The 19721-nt window shown below is 37.1% G+C and overlaps 2 protein-coding genes across 2 annotated transcripts; both read right to left on the bottom strand.

Moving 5' to 3' along the window:
- Positions 1-3534: 3534 nt before the first annotated feature.
- On the bottom strand, positions 3535-16241 carry hibch (3-hydroxyisobutyryl-CoA hydrolase). Its single transcript, XM_087803955.1, has 14 exons — positions 16127-16241; positions 15901-15943; positions 15593-15724; positions 15411-15492; positions 15246-15326; positions 15104-15156; positions 10335-10413; positions 7469-7614; positions 7319-7405; positions 7188-7246; positions 7037-7118; positions 5836-5955; positions 5729-5762; positions 3535-4293 (listed from the first exon to the last, which is right to left on the bottom strand). Exons 1-14 carry the CDS (start codon positions 16156-16158, stop codon positions 4178-4180), a joined length of 1146 nt encoding a protein of 381 aa, XP_087660081.1. The 5' UTR covers positions 16159-16241; the 3' UTR covers positions 3535-4177.
- A 993-nt stretch (positions 16242-17234) lies between these two features.
- LOC148068214 (uncharacterized) lies at positions 17235-19141 on the bottom strand. Its single transcript, XM_087804433.1, has 4 exons — positions 19051-19141; positions 18940-18962; positions 18414-18862; positions 17235-17472 (listed from the first exon to the last, which is right to left on the bottom strand). The coding sequence occupies exons 2-4, from the start codon at positions 18953-18955 to the stop codon at positions 17437-17439; spliced, it is 501 nt and encodes a 166-aa protein (XP_087660559.1). The 5' UTR covers positions 18956-18962; positions 19051-19141; the 3' UTR covers positions 17235-17436.
- Positions 19142-19721: the final 580 nt, after the last annotated feature.

Raw genomic sequence — 19721 nt, 5'->3', positions numbered from 1 at the left:
AAAGGAAAAGAAAATCCAGTTCTTAGGCAGAGATTAACATAGTTTTTTGAGAAGGATTAGGAAAAAATTTGTGACAGATTTTGTGGACGTTACGCAACAGCAGCAGTTTATCAATTCAAACCCTGAACGTGGATTTGACTGTAACAAGCAGAACAAAGTGGATTTGAATCCCAAGAAGCCAAGAGAAGTCAGGATATGAAAAGCTTAAACCAGAACCAGATGTTTATTTAAAATACAAATATCAACTTTATTTATAAAGCTCTTCAAAACCTCTTTAACAGTCGATACAAAGTGCTGTACGATGACATGAAAGTGCTAAGAAAGTACACAAAGATAAAACAATATCAAATAAAACAAGTAAAAAAGCACTAAAAAGAGCTCAGAGTCTTAAAAGCCAGAGATTAAAAGTGTGTTTTAAGACGAGATTCAAAACAAATAAGAGACAAATATTGTGCTTATAATATTTTCTTCCACAAACCTGACCTACTTGTACAAAAAGGGAGAATATCGGGCGAAAAAAGGATAAAAGAAGATAAATATTTTGAAAATAAAGTGCAGGCGAACACGGGAGAAGCAACTGGTGCAGAAAATGAACTGGCTTATCTAGTTTCTGTTTGTCTACAGAGAGCCAGAGCTAACAGCAGGTGTGTTTACAGAAGGGATTTCCAAATGCCAGAGTCCGTTCCCTGAAGTTTGTTCTTGCTCTTGATTTATGGCAGAAGAGGATGAAGTCACACCAGTGGAAGATGTTTTAGACGAAGATCTCGTCAGCGGCTCCTCCTCTAACATCCCTTCATCCTTCCACTAATCTACACAGCTGGATTAATCCCCAACATGCTGCCGACACACGGAAGATATAATCTCTTGGGTCGCTTGAAAAAGTATCACTCGCGGTTCTGACACTGACTCGGAGGAGGAAACCTTTCAGGAAAAATGGGAAACGTTGGGAGCCACAGTTTTTGACTTTTCAATATAATAACATTTAAAGAAAGTTTGCGATAAAAGAAAAGTTAATAAAAATAACCATTATTATTCCAATATAAACTAACGTATGGGATACACTTGATAAATGGCAGCAGTTATTGCGGCCTCCGCAGCTTAAATAACAATAAAATCCCTAAAAAGAGATTTGACTGAGGACGAGGGGATACATTAGACTCCAGCAGCCTTCAAAGCCGATGTTTTGACAAATTATCGTTTTCATCATTATAATATTTTAATGAAAAACTGAGTTTAAACCAATAAAAAAAATATACATCAAATACATCATTTATCTTATACAGTATATATATAAGTAAATAACAATGGATTACATTTTAAAAATGTTTAGTCAAGATTAAATTATTCATAGGAACATTTTTAATAAGGAAGTATTATTCTAACATAAATCATAAAAAACATGGGAAAATGTATATTATATCGTTATAACTTAAATCAATGAGAAACTTTACAAAACACAAACTAATTTAAGGATGAATGGAGGGCTGAGAAAAATACATTGTTTATCTTAATCTTAAATAACAACAAAATTTAAAGGAAAAGTTTAGTTAAGATTACATTCATGGGGACTATTTAATGAGGAATTTTATTCGAAGTTTTGTAAACTGCATAAGAAAATATACATTATATCGTTTTAATAGAAGACAGTGACAAACTTTAAAATGTATTTAAAGTAAAATGGAGAGCTAAAAATATATATATTGAGGATCTAAAAGTAAATTAAAATGAGTAAAATGTAATTAATGAATAATTGAAAAAGATTCTTATGATTCAAGTTTTAGGTCGAAGAATATTTTTAAGCTCACTGACAAAATATTGATGAGAAAAATGTATATTTACCTGATAGAAAATCTTATTTTGATTGTGTCTCTAATTATATCTCTTAATTTGTTCCAGTTTTACTCTGATTGTTGACGTCCATAACCTTCTTTTCCTTATCTTATCTTAAACACCGACATATTCACGTGTCACTTCATCAACATGAACCATCATCTACTTTGATTTTTGAACCAACGATCTCCTGGGCCGAAAAAAATGACTTGGCGAGGCCAGATCCGGCCCCCGGGACCATGGGTTCGATGTGACTGAGGGTCTTGTGTCGTCAGGTGAACAAGAGCATCAAAGAGTCATGTGATCCGATCTGACGCACGGGACGATAAGGGCAAAACTTGTTTAAAGTGATAAGAAATGAATGTTTACATAAAACAGCAGCGGAACCAAAGAGAGAAGCTGTTCAAACAAACACGACCTCTGCACACGTGCAACACTTTCAAGGTCTGTCCATTCCTGTCGCAAGGTTTTTTTAGTGATACCATATGAATGTTCTACAGGACGGTATTGATTATATTTAACTATTCTTTTAGTTTTCAAATAACATTTTATTTTATCAAAGTCTCATTGTGGTTTTAGTTTCAATAAATTCTGTATAAAATAAAACTATTATATATTTTTTTAATCTTAAATTAACTGCAAATATTTAAGGCGTTTGTTCATTTTTGTGTTGCGCTTAAACTTCTGGCCGCTAGATGGCAGCGGCCATTGCGTCCTCCGCAGCTAAAGGAACAATGAAATCCCGGCGATGACTGAGAACGAGAGGATACAGTCGACTCCAGCAGCCTTTACAGCTGATGTTTGGACATATTTCAGTTTTTAAAACAAATGAAAGCAGTTACGACTTCGTCAAGAGTCATGTGGTCTGTAAATTCTGCAACACCCGAGTTAATTACTCGACAATACTACACATATATTATATATATCCTGGCAATGACTGAGGATGAGAGGATACACAAAACTACAGCAGCTTTTAAAGCTGATGTTTGGACATATTTTGGTTTCAAAATAAATGAAAGCAGTTACGACTTCAAGAGTCATGTGATGTGGTCTGTAAATCATGCAACACCAGAGTCAAGTACTCGACAATACTACTCAAATATTATATATATCCTGGCAATGACTGAGGATGAGAGGATACAATAAACTACAGCAGGTTTTAAAGCTGATGTTTGGACATATTTTGGTTTCAAAATAAATGAAAGCAGTTACGACTTCAAGAGTCATGTGGTCTGTAAATTCTGCAACACCAGAGTCAAGTACTTGACAATACTACACAAATATTATATATATCCTGGCAATGACTGAGGATGAGAGGATACAATAAACTACAGCAGCTTTTAAAGCTGATGTTTGGACATATTTCAGTTTTTAAAACAAATGAAAGCAGTTACGACTTCATCAAGAGTCATGTGGTCTGTAAATTCTGCAACACCCGAGTTAATTACTCGACAATACTACACATATGTTATATATATCCTGGCAATGACTGAGGATGAGAGGATACAATAAACTAAAGCAGCTTTTAAAGCTGATGTTTGGACACATTTTGGTTTCAAAATAAATGAAAGCAGTTACGACTTCAAGAGTCATGTGGTCTGTAAATTCTGCAACATCAGAGTCAAGTACTCAACAATATTAATTAAATATTTATACTTAATTTGTAAGTATTCCCAGCATCAGACAAGAATACACATCAACAACTGTGGTGTGACATCAGAGGCTTTAATGCAGTACGTGTTTCAAAGTACAAAACACTGTGTAGGTGTTAAAAAAATACACATATTCTCACTGTCGTCAACGATCCGACAGATAAAACGTCATCAAGCCGGCGGTGAAATCATTTTCTCCTCTTATGTCCTTTTGTGGCAGCCAAGGTCGTCGCCCCGTCTGGAGGCTTACATTTACAGCAGTGGCTGATCCGAAAGGAATATTAAAGCTCAGTGTGACATTTGTTTCACACGAGCAAATCATGTTTACGATGAGATCAAATGTATAAACTAGGACAATATAGTCGTCACTAAAAAGACTAATGACGGCTGGAATCGCATGAATGGAATATATAAGGAAATCTAATAACATCACCTTTAGACCTAAACATATACATGATTATTATAGATATAGTTTCGCCACATTATTGTTTTGAGACAATGCTAATATGAGCTAACAGCTAACAGTTGGAAGTCAATGCTAATATGAGCTAATAGCTAACCGTTAGCTTATAGTTTTGAGATTTTGAGTTAAAATATCCTCCTACTAATCCTCGGGTGAGAGGACAGTGACCGGAGCATTTCGGAGGTCAACGAAGGCCAAAATCGGTGTTCAAGGTCGCTTAAGCCGATGATCTTCAGAACTTGAGGTCGGACTCTCCCAGGGGTAAGAACCAGTCGTGGACCATGGCGTCGGTCACCTCCTCCAGAGAGGATGGGCTCCACTTGGGGTTGTGGTCTTTGTCCACCAGCACTGGAACACAGTTTTTTTATCAGGGGTTTTACTTCTTTTCCTCACCACCTCACGCTGATGGGCTAATGAAGCTTCATGAAACAGTGTCGCTACTTTCGGAGCTAAATAAAAGGCTTTGTTAAGTTTTGTGAAACACTAAAATCATTTCCACAGCACATGAGAACGCCCCTTACAACTCATTCATCACTGAAATGATTATCCCTCTTATTTTCTTAAACAAAAACACATTTTTGTGAGCCATGACAACAAGAACACTGTTTCATGAGGCTTTGTGAAACAGTTTTATCATTTACACTGCCCAGTATTGGCTATTTCATCTTCTAACTATCTTCATGATACCTCACATTTAAAATAAAAATAGCACCACCAAGCTAGCTATAATACCAACTAAACTGTTTCATGAAGCATCATGAAACATCGTCATTATTTTCCCAGCCCGATATATGGCTTTCTTTGCTTTTAAATCTTTGAACTATGTTTAAAAACACTAAAACAAGTTTATAAAACAAAAGCAAAACCAAGGAAGCTATGAAAATGTGTAAACTGTTTCATGAAGCGTCGTGAAACAGTGTCATTTCCACATCCCATTAGATGGTAATCTTGACTCTTTAATCTTTGAAATACTTTTCATGACAATTCACATTTTACCGAGCAATGAAGAACAAGTTTAAAACAACTGTTTCACGAAGCATCATGAAACATTGTCATTATTTTCACAGCCCGATATCTGGCTTTTTTTCATTAGATAGCACCCTTTAATCTTTGAAATACTTTTTATGACACTTCACATTTTACCAAACAAAACCAACTATCAATTAAAAAACAAGAAAACTGTTTCACGAAACTTGATGGCTCTGTTGCTTCTTTAATCTCTAATTGTTTGTTCAAACAAGAGCACATGGTAGCAAGCTATGAAAATAATTTCACTATTTCATTAAGCTTTGTGAAACAGTGTCATTATTTCCACAGAACAATACATGGTTTTCTTGTTTGTTTTTTACTTTGGACTATTTTGAAAGACACCTCACGGTTTTAAAACAATAACACCACATAGTGAGCTATGAAAACCGATACACTGTTTCATGAAGTGTCGTGAGACAGTGTCATAATTGTCACAGCCAATTAGATGGCGCTCTCACCTATTTAATATTTAAAATACATACATTACAACTCACATTTCATTTAAATAAGAATCTTAAGAGCTCTAAATATAATGATACTGTTTCATGAAGCATCGTGAAACAGTGTCATTATTTCTACAGCACGATACGTGGCTCTATTGTTTCTATTAAAATGACATTTCTAGAACAAAAGCACCACATAGTGAGCTATGCAAACCAATACACTGTTTCATGAAGCATCATGATACAGTTTGATTATTTCCAGAAAACCCACAAGATGGCACTCTTATCTTTAATAATATGAATAATCTCACCGGCTCTGACGCCCTCGTAGAAATCGTGTCCTCTCTGTAAAGTTGTGCAAAAGAAACGAAACATAAGATAAGACACAATGTTTAGGATCGATTCAGTGTTTGTTTACCATGCAGGCCTGAGTCAAGCGATACTCCATCACCAGGTCGTCCTGCAGACTCAGAGACGCTCCCTCCTGCAGCTGCTTGAAGGACATTTTGAGGGACGTGGGGGACATTTTGGACAGTGTCTGCAGGAGGGACATTCAGAAACCATTGATTTCATTACATATTCTCATCTGAATAAGAAGAAGAAGAACAATATTTTGAATTGAGTCCACAACAACAATCAGCCAACAGAAGGCTGACCAGTGGTGGAGGATTATTAATCCCGGCAGTGGGAGGGGCTTAACTTTACATAATCTGCCTCCAGTCGTTTCTCAACGGCGCCTCCAGGTGGATGATGGGTCGGGGGGTGGGGGGGGGGAAATGGTACATTTTATTGGAGCAAGCCTTGAGGTCCGGCGGGGAGCGACCCAAGACTAATGTGCTTAAAGCGGGGTCACCACTAATTACCTCGATAACTGCTTAATCTGATGGTCTGTTCCCCTCCAGGCGGGACGCTGGGATTAATCGCTGAGGGGAGGCACATGGGGGGTCTTGAAGAGGCAAGAGTCTGCGACTAAATTCCATCGGTTTTCACAGGAATTGAGGAGAACTCATTTTATGTGGGTTCCCCAAAATCAAAGTAGCATTGTTCATGTTGACCTTTAAAGTAATGTCTGTTTTTAAGATAATATAAGAGATAGATTAGTATTTTTCATGTGAAGGAGTTAAATAAAGGGCAACTAACTCCTCACTTACATGTTTCAAATAGTGAAGTCTTCCTCTCCGAGATGCAGTAAGTCTCTCATCATGACCACGTTTTCAATTTATTACTTTATAAAGTTCTTGTCTGAAATCTGGGCGAACAAAAGGTTACGAGAGATGGGTCCATTATGACGTGATAATGGCTTCACTCCTCCTCCAGCCAGCTGTAATCACTCCCCGCTTTGTTTACACAACGAGTCCCTTGATGGTGGAGACTTCCGGGATTAATTACATGTGGTGACAGACCTAGATGTTTGACCAATCACAGCAGAGTGGGTGTGGTTATGGTGAAGAAGATTTCATCTCCAGAAAAGCAAAATAGTTTTAGTGGGCGGGGCTTATTTTAAACGCTATTAAAAATCGACTTTACTTGCAGAGACGCTTCTCTAATCCGAGCCTCTTTGAATCATCGGAGGACTGAGTATAAACTCAGGTACGGTAATTAAAATGCTATTAATTTACCTCGACTTGTTTCATGGCGAAGTCGGATCCGTCTTCTTTCAGGTTCTGTATGATTCCCTCGATGCTGCTGGAAGTGAACCACCTGAGGACCAGAATAGAAAACCATCAGAAGGAGGATCCGTTCAAAAAAAACGGAATATCCTGAACCAACCTGTTGATGTCAGCCATGTGCTTCTCTAACGTAAAAGGCTTCTCGGAATCCAAACTGCTCTGTGAAGATTAAAAAACACATGTTAACCAGATGAAGGATGACGATGATGATGGGAGGTTTGAGTTTCATACCTGGTCCTGGTACGAGTCCAGCACTTTGGAGAGTTGGTCCACAGAGGGAGACTTCAGATCCACCAACTCTTTCTCCAGATCGGCAAACTAGGAGAAACAGAGTCATCAGCATTTTTTAGTTATAATATAAAAATAAAAGATGTCGCAGACCTTATTGGACTCGACAAAGTGAGTGGCGACCCCGGCTCTCAGCACGTCGCGTCCCTTGAGCCGAAACCCCGTCAAGGCGAGAAACAGACCCAGCTTTCCCTGGAGTCTCGGGAGGAAGAAGCCGCCGCCCACGTCCGGGAAAAGTCCTGTTGCGACGAGAAGTTATTCTTAAATACAATTATAATTTATATTATATTGTTTTTCATCATATTTTGTGTTCGGATAGTTATTTTAGACTTTAGACTTTCTTTTATTGTCATTGCACAGAAAACACCAGCTGTGAAAGTGGCAACGAAATTTCGTTGCTTGGCAACCGTTAAAAAACACAGCAGAGGGAATGTATACTATATAAAAAGTATAAATATTAATATTTTAAAAATAGTGCAATACAGTATAAACAGAATAATTCAATAATGTTTTAAATATTGAATATAATAATTAATGTATATAACAAGTATTAATGTAAATAAATTAAAAATAGTGCAATATGTTATAAATAGAATCAATACATAATATATTAAATATTGCATAGCTCAAATTATATTATGTTAGTTTATAGTCGTTATAGTAGTTCATTTTATAATAGTTTATATTTCCGTAAAGTCTGTACGCATTTAAAAAAATAAATTTCTGTATAAGTGTTTGTTCTTTTTTGTGTTGTAAATAAAATTATGGCCCCTAGATGGCAACAGTCATTATGTCCTCCACATCTAAAGGAACATTAAAGGCTGCAAGAGATGACTGAGGACGAGAGGATGCAGTCGACTCCAGCAGCTTTTAATGCTGATGTTTGGACATATTTTTGGTTTGAAATCAAATGAAAACAGTTACGACTTTGTTAAGAGTCATGTGGTCTGTAAAAACTGCAACACCAGAGTCAAGTACTCGACAATACTACAAATATATACTTGTTACTACAGTATCGCAATATATATATTGTATTGATGTCCCTTTATCGTGATTCGTATCGTATAGTCATATTCTTGACAATACATTCCGAAAAAAGGCAACATTCCATGACCTAAATGTCATTTAAATCTTAGTACCTTTGGATATTTACTGAACATATTGTACTATTTTTATATTGAGTTATTTCTGAAACACTACACACTCTTTTGCAGTGCTTACGTAATTTGGAGAGACGTGATAATAGCTACGTGGCAGATAAAGGACAGAATGGTGTTGAACTTGCAACCCCTCTTGTGGTGAGATTAACAGATTTATTCTTCTGTTCTAAGCACCTCCTGAGCAACAGCCATAATCTGCCACATTTATGATATTACTTTTCCAGCCCAGAATCAGGTCAAACTGTCTAATCCCTGCGTTGCGTTCATCGCCGTCTCCTCGAATGACAAACACTGCAGCCTGACACACACCTTCTACCAGTGGAATTAATTTCTAGAGTTCTTGTAAAATGTCGTCATGGTTAGAAATCTAAACTTTAAGTCACATTAACAGAGAGTAAGTTCTGCTTGTACAGAAAGTGCCACATTGAATTATCAATTTAACTATTTATCCATCCATCCATCCATTTATCCATCTATCGATCATCTTTCATCCATCCATCCATCCATTTATCCATCTATCTATCATCTTTCCAACCATCCATCCATTTATCCATCTATGCATCCATCTATCCATCCATCTATTTATCCATCCATCCATCTATCTATCCATCTTTCCATCCATCCATTTATCTATCCATCGATCTATTTATCCATCTATGCATCCATCCATCCATCCATCTTTCCATCCATCTTTCCATCCATCCATTTATCCATCTTTCCATCCATCTATCCATCCATTTATCCATCTTTCCATCCATTTATCCATCCATCCATCCATCCATCCATCCATCCATCCGTCCATCATCCATCCATCCATCTATCCATCCATCCGCCCATCATCCATCCATCCACCTATCATCTATCCATCAATCTGTCTATTTCTTGTTAACTTTCTTGGCTTTTGCAAAAATAATCAAACCTTTGCAGGAGCCAAGGTCAAAGATATTTATGATATTAAGATTCAACTTAATAACCAGTAACACATAAGAAAACACACGAGAAAATTGAGCTACATATCTGCAACATACTTAAACTAAGATATGTGCAAAATAAGAAAAACCCATTTAATATTTGCCAAAAAACAAAAGAATCGACATGAGCGTCGTTCGTGTTAAATCTGAACCTAATTTGAAGTGTGTGGATTAAAAGAAAAACAGACTTAAAGGAATTAACACTCAGACACACCCTGTAAACACCAGTAATCCAGTCTAATAGAATCCCTGTGACGCTGACGTGATTCAATTATTGGAACCATTTCCTCAGACTTCTCTCAGCTTTCAACTATTTTCCTACAGAACAAGCTAAACCATTGTTTTAGGAAAAAACCTATTTCCTGTCCAGACAATTCATATTCTATCAATCCATATCACATATTTTGTTTTTTCAAGGGCACTTTGGGGGTGTTTAGTTCCCTGTTCCTGGAGAGGAACGCTATAAACAAACAATTTGAGTTGCAGCAGAGGATCAGACATGGATGGGGAACATTTGGAAATGTTTTCTAAACACACCAAGAGTTTTCAGCGTCTTTTGTTGAGCGAATATGAGCATAAAAGTATAAAATCTAAAGATATATGATTTAAAAAAGATCTATTGATTTCTGGATCTCAGAAGACAAGAGCCTGGCACTGCTGCTGGTTCTATTTATAGCCTTTTAAAGTCCCCTCTGGACCTTCTGTCAGAAGCTACGTCCCAGCCCTGGCCTCCATGGAAACCCTGTGATTAATTGGCGGGATCCAGCTGAAGTGGGGCGCCCCCATTTTTTTTTTTCACACCGGTAAGCAAAAAAGTAAGGGACTCACCGATGGCCGTTTCTGGCATCGCGAACAGCGTCTTCTCGGAGGCGACTCGGAACCTGCCGTGAACCGACAAACCTACGCCCTGCAGGGTGAGAGAAGAGATGGGGTCTTAAAAAAAAAAAATCATGGAAGATATTTCATCCGAGCTGATTTGGTGGTTGTTCGCCTCTGTGTTTGTTTTTATTAGTGTCAAGGCCGAGTGAACAGGACAGAGGTGCAGGGTAATGAGCGACGCCAGAGGACATTTTCGCCGTGTTCCCATAGCAACCGCATCATCGTCTACTTTTCTCAGAAAACATTAAAAAATCCCAAAGGTTAAAAAATATATATTTTCGATTGTATTTTAAGAGTATTTAGCGCGCTCTGATTTAGAGTCGGATTCACCTTGATGGGACGGCAAGCGAGCCGCAGAACCGGGTCGACACCTGGTGCCGTGTCAGCGGCGATAAATGATCGGAAGGTCATCGGGAGAATCCCTCCGGGGCCAATAACATGTTCAGCTGATTAATGTCTGCTCCGTGACGGCGAGATTTAAATCAACCTGGACTCCACTGCTGACATACGTGGATTAAAGAGGATAGTTCACCCACAAATGTGAACCTCACTCTTTTACTTCTCGACCTCATGTCGACTAAAATGGGATTATTTTGAAATTAATCTGCGTCTTTTTTTGGAGTTATAGGCAAAAATGTCTGAACCGTGCTCACTTTTCTTCGTCCAAAAAGACACTTAAAAACATCCAAATACCGCCATACTGCTCGTCTGTAACGTCCCTCCTGTTGTAGTAGAAGCTAAAATACTAACACTCTTTATCATCCTTTATCTCTATCTCTATCATCCATCCATCCATCCATGTATCTATATATCCATTCATCCATCCATCTATGTATCTATCCATCCATCCATGTATCCATCCATCCATCCATCCATCCATGTATCCATCTATGCATCCATTCATCCATCCATCCATCTATTTATGGATCCATCCATCCATCTATCCATGTATCCATCCATCCATCCATGTATCCATCCATCCATCCATCCATCCATCCGTCTATCCATCTATCCATCGTTAAAGACGAGCAGTATGAAGGTATTTGGATGTTTTTAAGTTTGTCTTTTTGGACGAAGAAAGTGAGCAGGGTACGTTATATGGAAGAACATTTTTGACTATAACTCCAAAAAGGAATGAAATACTCTGAAAATAATCCCATCCCTTAGTCGACTTGAGGGTGAGAAGAAAATTAGCGAATTTTAAACTTTAAATCTGTCACTAAATTGATGTTTTCATCATAAAGATTTCAAAAGGATTTTTATATAGTTTATTATATCCTACTCAAATATTCATTAGAAGACAGAATTCTTCATTAACCTGATTAAAAGTAGAAACTCTTGGTTGTACAACTTTTTAACATGCGTGTAAAAAGTTGGGAAAAAACATTTTCAGTTTTAGTTTAAGGTTGATGTTCAAAAACTGCTTTCATTAGTCAAATGTTTCTAAGTTTGAAGTTTGTTTTGTTTTTGGTGTCAAAAGAAGTTATGAAGCCCTAGAAGAGCGACAGGTGATTTCTGTTTTTAAGTCAAATATAGTTTTTCATTTCGAAACAATAACTAAAAAGCTATGAAGATAGAAAAGGTGTGTCGTATAAACCTAGAAGAAAGAAGGCATCTGTGTGTCCAACCATGAGAGACGTCAGAGCAGGATAAAAAGCAGACCACACTGATGCTGATCCAGACCAACATCCATCAAGCGACTCTGTCTCGCGCGAGAGCTTTTTATAAACACGAAGAAGACTTCGTCAAAGAAGGAATACTCAGTATGGTCGAGGAGATGGTGTTGATCCACGGCCATGTACACGAGAAAATAAGGATTTTCTCTAATTGTAGGAGAGCAACTCAATTTTTTTTGAGAAAAGATCGAGAAAGTGAACGAAAATATGAAGAGAATACTAGCGAATGAAAACTGGTGCGATAAACCATTGCAGGAAAAAATGAAGTAAACTTGCTAAACTAGGTAATACACACAGTGTTGCACAGGTATCAAAAAAATACATTGAAAAAAAAAAAAAAAAAAACACAAAAAGAGAAGACAGTAAGTTGTGTCCTTACAATAACCATAAAGAGCTAAAATGATGGAACTCATCCTTTTATATATATTGATTATTATTATGGTCTAACTTATTGAATTTGCCCCCCTTTTCTTGACCCGATCGACTAAAACCTTTCAAGCATTTTGATGTATTTTATTGAGAAATAGGATACAAAAAAATATTTTTAATTATATTTAAGTACAGGAAATACACAATAAAGAGGGGGAAATCCTTAAACAAAGACCTTTAACATGTTATATTTAGAATAAAAGATACAAAGAAATACATGCTAAGCTGTAGGCAGATTTTTTTTTTTTACTTGATCAGTCATTTTTGTTTTACTCTGACATCATTAAAGCCGCAAACTGAGCCTGAGAAACCTGGGTGTTGTATTTGACAAAGACATGTCTCTAGTACAACACTGCGGAAAACTGACCACAAACTGTTAACATGAACTGAAAAACAATTTTAAACTTAGGAAAATGATGTCACAACACGATCTGGATCTTAAAATCCATGCGTTTGTGTGGTTTAGACTATTGTAACAGTTTATGTTGGTGTCTAAGCAAGAAGGAACTGTCTCTCCTGCAGTTCATACCAAACTTTGCAGTGAGAATTCTGACCCGCTCAAGTAGAAGAACTCACATTTCTCCGATCCTTAAAACTCTGCATTGGCTGCCAGTTTCTTTCAGGATCAATTTTAAAATTCTGGTTCTTACTTTCAGATCTATTTATGGTCAGACCTTCCATCAGTGATCTGATCCAGCCTTACACCCCAGCTCGGGCTCTGAGGTCTGTGGATCAGAATCTACTGATGGTTCCTGAACACGGTTCAGGACCAGAGGAGAGAAATCCTTCCAGACTGTTGCTCCTAAGCTTTGGAACGATCTCTGTGTTTGATGATCTACTGACTCCTTCAAGAAACATCTTAAGACACTTTTTACTTGTGCAGACTTTTCCCTGATTTTCTTGGAATTCTGTGATTGTCTTATGTGTCTTTACCTTTTAAAGTATATATTTTAACTGTATATTGTTTTTTTTTGTTAAAGTGCTTTGTGACCCTGGTCTGGAAAGGCGCTTTACAGATAACCTTTACTTACTTACTTACTAGATACAGTCAAACACATGTTGACCCTTGTCAATAAAAATGTATTTAATATTAAAGACACATTGAGTCAGTGGAATATGGATTCATTATATTTCTTATAAAAGAGCTTAATAAAACTTTCATTATAAAACAGCAAAGAATCATCCCACGGTTCTATAAATACACACAGACGACTGATCCTGCAAGTGCTTTTATGGGACCCATCGCCAAATCCACCCTCTTCAACTTCAGGGCTTTACAAGTGCAGGAAGGGACGGTTGAGGAGACATTAGCGTTGATACAAACCAAACCGAAATGTTTGGATTGTTTAATGCGACTCTTCAACCGCAGCCAAGTTCTATATATGGACATGTTGGAGGAGACTGAGGGTACAACTCCCGCCTGGCGGCGACACATTTCATAATCTCATGATATAATTACTTCCATTTGTTTTTCTCCTAATTTTAGAGGCTTTTGTTTTGCTGGCCTTGGAACTACATAAATCAAATTCCTTTCATTCCCTGTGGTCCCATTATGGGATGTTTTGCTGCTCCTGAGAAAAGCATTTGTGACAAAGAGAGACTGACGGAGGAGGAGAAGAGCAGAAACTCAGCATCAAGGTCGACAGAGAAATTGTGATCAAATAAACCATAATAATCTGCAGTAAAACCAACCAACCGGCTTTGAATACAAACGATCACGACGGATCAAAGACTCTGTTTCAAACAAATCTGACAGGCGGAGCAACAACAAAAATGGTAGCAGTGGAGATGCTTTGTCATTTTAACATTCTGTCCAATCACAATCCTCTCGTTACTTATAGAGGGGAGCAGCATCAGCTCGCCACTGACACCTACTGGCCGTTCTTCAATTCTCACAATATAGAAAATACATTTAGGGATTTTTTCTTTAAATAAGATGCTACAGGAAATGCTGCAACTTTAAGAAGGAAGTAAAAATACATGTTTACTTTTCTCTTAACTTCTGTATATTTGAAATGTTTTCCAATAAAAGTGACGATAACAACACAAATAACTTTCTTGATTTTGCAGACATTTGTGTATACTATACTATATTTATCCCCAAGTACACATATATATACACATATTAAATAAATATATATATATATATATATATATATATAATTTGAAAAAAAATTGCTGATGATTATACAACATTTTTTTTAAATACTACTACTACTTCTACCACCACTACTAGTACTTCTACTACTACTACTACTAATAATAATAATTTAAATTTTATTTAATATATTAAGTAATGTAGCAGCTTTCAGATATGTGTCATAAGGTGCTTTACATAAAAACAAACATTCAATTAAAAACAGCAAAACATTGACACAATATAAAAAATAAGATAAATTCAATTTACAAAATAAAATAGCATGTTACAAAATACTTAAGGTAAAAAAGTCAATGATTATTAAATGGAACCCATTGATGAATTAATTTGAGAGTTAAACGGCGACACTGCCATCACTTAAGGAATTTTTTTTCCCAAAAAAACCCAAACTTTTTCGACTAAAAAACCACAAGATATTTAGAGAAAGGACAGATATTTTGAGTGTTATTACTCACCCCTCCCATCGTTATTCCGTCAATCAAGGCAATATACGGTTTCCTGTATGATCCTGAGAAAATAAAGCAAAATATGAAAACGCTGATGAATAAATGTGAATTCATTGAATAAAGATACAATACGTGTAGTTCTAATCTTTACCGATCGTGTAGTTAAGAGTGTATTCTTCCCGGAAAAAGACCTGAGCAAGAGGGTCTCCGACTCTTCCCGCCTCTGTCACAGCTGGAATAATTACACCGATAACATTTTAATGTCATTTAAACCACACTGTGGAGATAATGTGTAATTCTTGTAAAGTATTTTCACCTTTAATATCACCTCCGGCACAAAACGCTTTTCCTTGTCCTTTGATAATCACAATATCCGTCTCATTGTCCACTTCCCATTTCTGCAGTTGTGAAAATAATGATTAATAATAGATAGACTTGAAGGCAAGTGACGGTGACCACTTGACCCTCAACACAAGGTAGATTCTCTGACCCTTGTACCTTGAGTTGAGGCTGGATCTTCCGAACCATTGACTGGTTCAAGGCGTTCAGGGCTTTGGGTCTATTCATGGTGATCACACCGGCTCGGCCCACCTTCTCCATCAGAACATCCGACTCCACGTGACTGCACATCTGAATCAGAATTAAGTCAGAAATGACTTACACTATTCATGTGAATAACTAAACTTTTTACCATTTTCTATTCTGTTGTCTAGTGATATGTCATTTAAGAACAATAAACAATGGTATCAAAGCAAACAACAACTAAATAAATACACATTTCAGTGGATTAAACTGAAAATACTCACCAAGTGTGCCTGGATTCGCTGTAGTCTGTAGATGGCCCTTAATCTGTGGAGGATAAAGTGTAACAAATAGCATTTGAATTAGAAAATTCCGATTGTTTTCAAAAGCAACACGTTGAACGACTCGAGATTGTTAACTTTCGTGAAATGGTGACGATGCATATGGAGAGAAAAACACATTATATTTTGGTAAAACATCAAGAAGTAACTGCATATATCAGATAAATACCTAAAAGTTGAAGAAACAGCAGATAACGACATTGTTGATATTGACTGAATGTCAGGCGTGTGACAGCTCTGGTCGCTCCGCTGGTTTTCTCAGCTTACTTCCGGGGTGATGACCGAGTCCTCCTCTGATTGGTCTGTATAATGACGTATATGTGACGTTATAATACAGGCGCGTAGACATCATAGACATATATACAAAGACGTCGCATCGACTGCAGACGGATGTGTATAAAGCGCCGCCATCTTGGTACAGTGACATCAGCGGCAGCGGCGCATTAACAACTACAGGGAAGGATGTACTTCTTACAATCAGAAAATACAATTATTCGCTGAATTCTGGACTGATTTTCAAACGGTTTGGTCCGTATTTGTTTCATCTATCAAATTCAACAAATGTTTTTTAATAGACTTTATAGTAAAATATTTATTTTAATAATGTATATCTAGCTGGTCTAAGGTTTGAAAAATAAACCCCGTTAAAAAAAGCTTGACAAATTAGCGATTTATGATCATGTTTATAGTGTAAACACAACAAACATTCCTCTATGTATGTAATGCACCGTAGGAGCGAGTGGCACTGTACCAAGATGGCCGCCCTGTATACAAACCGCTCTAGTAGTCTATGTATACAGGTATATGTTTATGGTAGACGTTACAAAACTGACACGACGCTCTCTGCTGTTGCAAATAACAACTGCATCTGTATTTAATTCAAAAATGATTTTTTTTTTATTGTACTTTAATCGCCTTCGCTTCAGAACAAACGTGGTTTTAATGTTTTTCTTTACTTTGCTTTTTATTTCGTCTTATCGCTTCATTCAAAATTTTGTGTTTTATAATGTGAGTATCCATATTATTATAATAATGTAATAACACTTTGCGACACATGAGAGAAATATGCAAGATATTATCTATTATTATCTATTCTGATAACATTCAGTTATACATATATATCATATATATCAGTTATAATATTTGGTTAAAACTAAGTAAATAAATAAAAAATACAAATGTTAGAACACTTTATTTTGCCACTATTTTTTCGCTAATATGGGAGTAGAAAACAGGGGAACAAAAACAAGCATTGACATCTGAGCTTAAAGTGTATGAATGCTTTTTATTCGACAATTTAAATCAATTTAAGTGACTGAAGTTGGTGGTGATATTTCAGGACATTGAACTAAACATTCATGTTGTCAGGAGAGAATCGGAGAATATCCAGGAAGCTTCATGTTTACATTGACGTCAACAGTGCAGTTAAGCATTGATGATGTTCCACAAGGTTTTTATTGTTTCTCCGGATGACGTCGTCTAATCGGAGTCACTGCTGCAGGAGCTGCTGGACGACTGGAAGGACAAAAAAATACATTTTAGAATTAAGACACAACAAATTGAACTTTTTATTCCTTTTTTCTCTAACTGAATCTGCCTTCAAATTTTTTAAACATTTGAATGAATAGGATTTTATAAAGCACTAAATGGCACTTTATAAACCAGATGAATAAAACCAAAAGAAGATACAAACAATAGTTTCAGAAATTATAGTCGACTCATTTCCTTGTTCAATTATAATCAATAGTGTAGTCTGGGTCTAAAGTTGATGTGTTTATCTTCCGTATCTCGGGTGTGGCGCACAAGTTTATGGTGTTTATTGACATGTTTATTATTTTTAATATATATTTCCAAACATCATTCGTCAACATTCTGCACCACGGATATCAGCTTTGAACTTTGAACCCAATTTATTTGACGTCCATTTTAGCTAATAACCAATACAGATAATCTGTAATCTTTTTTTAAATTAATAACGTTCGTCTCGGGCCATTCAGCAAATACAGTCAATGTAGAAACAAAGATGGCAGCGATGTTGTTGAGATCGATCTTTGAGACACTGAATTTATTGTTTGGATTATTGCCTCATTTCACTCGTAAACTGATTTTTCTGGCGATTATAAGTACGATGACGGTGCAACTGTCTTTCTGCATGTAATAAAAAGATGGGTTTTTTTGTTCTAAAATAAAATATAGATTGGAAGATTTAAATTTAAATGGGTTAAAATTCATTATCAGCACAAAATATAAGTGTAAAACATTCAGTTATTGTTTAATTTCCTGCATGTTTAGATGTAATATACTTCAATTAAATATTAAAAAACCAAACAACATTGAGTTGTTATAGGGCAAAATGTTGTTCTAAGGTTTTTTAAAGTGAAAATAATTTCTAGAATATGTTGTAATATAGAAAAATAGAGGTGAATTAAATGAATCTTAGCTAAACTACTACTCACCCCATGGCCGGACTTTCCCTTCTTGTGGCACTTGTCGTGCTTGTGCCCGTGCTTGTGCTTGTGCTTTTTTCCATGCCCATGGCAGGCCTGTCCCGGGCAGGGGCCTTGGGGGCCGCCCGGGTGTCCATGATGACCCCCGTGATGACCTCCGTGATGACCTCCGTGGTGGCCCCCGTGTTGGCCGAAAGGATCCACATGTGGGCCTCCGTGGTGACCTCCGTGGTGACCTCCGTGGTGACCTCCGTGTTGACCTCCGTGGTGGCCCCCGTGTTGGCCGAAAGGACCCACATGTGGGCCTCCGTGGTGACCTCCGTGTTGACCACCGTGGTGACCTCCGTGTTGACCTCCATGGTGACCTCCGTGAGGTGGCATTGTGCCTGGAGGATACTGAGGTGGGTACCCCCCCGGCACCTGAGGGGGCATATTGGGGTAACCAGGGTATTGGTTTCCTTGAAACGAAGAAAGAAAAACCACAGGTTGATAACAAGAAATAAAACAGCTGACTGAGGAAGCATCTTTGTCTCACCTTGATTCGGGTACATGATGAGGCTTCAGATGGACAAATGAGAAGAAAAAAACACATTATATGTCAACACATGATAAAGTATTCTTGAGCCAGATGTTGGTGTACACTTACCGTGTTCAGAAGTGCCGATCCACAGCAACTGCGCACTCTTCTGCTCCTTTTATGTGGAGCCTCGCCCTCAACCTGCTCCTGTTCTCTGTCTGGACGCTCATCGGCAGATTCCTGCACTTTGACCTTGAAGGGTGTGGGGGGGGAATGGTTAATACAGGGTCAATAAAATCCCTAAACGTCCAGTTTCGAACACGGAGTCGTACACACCTATCTTTTATGATCTCAACACAATGAGATTTCACTCTTTTATCGTAATCTTGTCCATAATTCTTTTACATACAGAATTTAAACATCATAACAGGCAAGAACAATAGTAGTGCTTGAGAAAACTTGTATTTCCCACATTTAAAAACATCAAATATATTCCAAATCAAACATGATGGTAACAAGGGGACGATTTGTTTTTCTTCGGGCACGTATCTATGTACACAAAGCTCAACAATCCTGGAAGGTAATACAAATATTCTATAATGAACAAAATAGTTTTTCACTCGTAGTACAAAAAATATGCCCAGTCGCTCCTTTAAGGCGTGATAAGAACTTTTAGTTTAAATCACATTGTCCATCTTAGCGTCCACTTTATTGATCGAGGGAGTGTTTTATTGACCAACACACCCTGAAGATCCAACATTTCATTCTCTTTCCACAACTATTTCCCTCGCTCCTACCAT

This window comes from Callionymus lyra, chromosome 12 (assembly GCF_982586985.1).
Source record: "Callionymus lyra chromosome 12, fCalLyr1.hap1.1, whole genome shotgun sequence".
NCBI classification, from domain to species: Eukaryota; Metazoa; Chordata; class Actinopteri; order Syngnathiformes; family Callionymidae; genus Callionymus; species Callionymus lyra.
Note: the sequence above shows the minus strand (reverse complement) of the source record. Positions and strands in the feature narration are given on the sequence as shown.

What these genes read in the sequence shown, in the direction of transcription:
- hibch (XM_087803955.1), bottom strand. Translation starts at nt 16,158, where the DNA reads ATGTCGTTATCTGCTGTTTCTTCAACTTTTAG. An exon ending in GCTGTTTCTTCAACTTTTAG is followed by an intron (nt 15,944 to 16,126) that starts GTATTTATCTGA and finishes TATCCTCCACAG; the next exon opens with ATTAAGGGCCATCTACAGAC. An exon ending in TCGCCATGAAACAAGTCGAG is followed by an intron (nt 5,956 to 7,036) that starts GTAAATTAATAG and finishes TCCCTCCTGCAG; the next exon opens with ACACTGTCCAAAATGTCCCC.
- LOC148068214 (XM_087804433.1), bottom strand. An exon ending in AGGGAAAGTCCGGCCATGGG is followed by an intron (nt 17,473 to 18,413) that starts GTGAGTAGTAGT and finishes TTGTCCTTCCAG; the next exon opens with TCGTCCAGCAGCTCCTGCAG.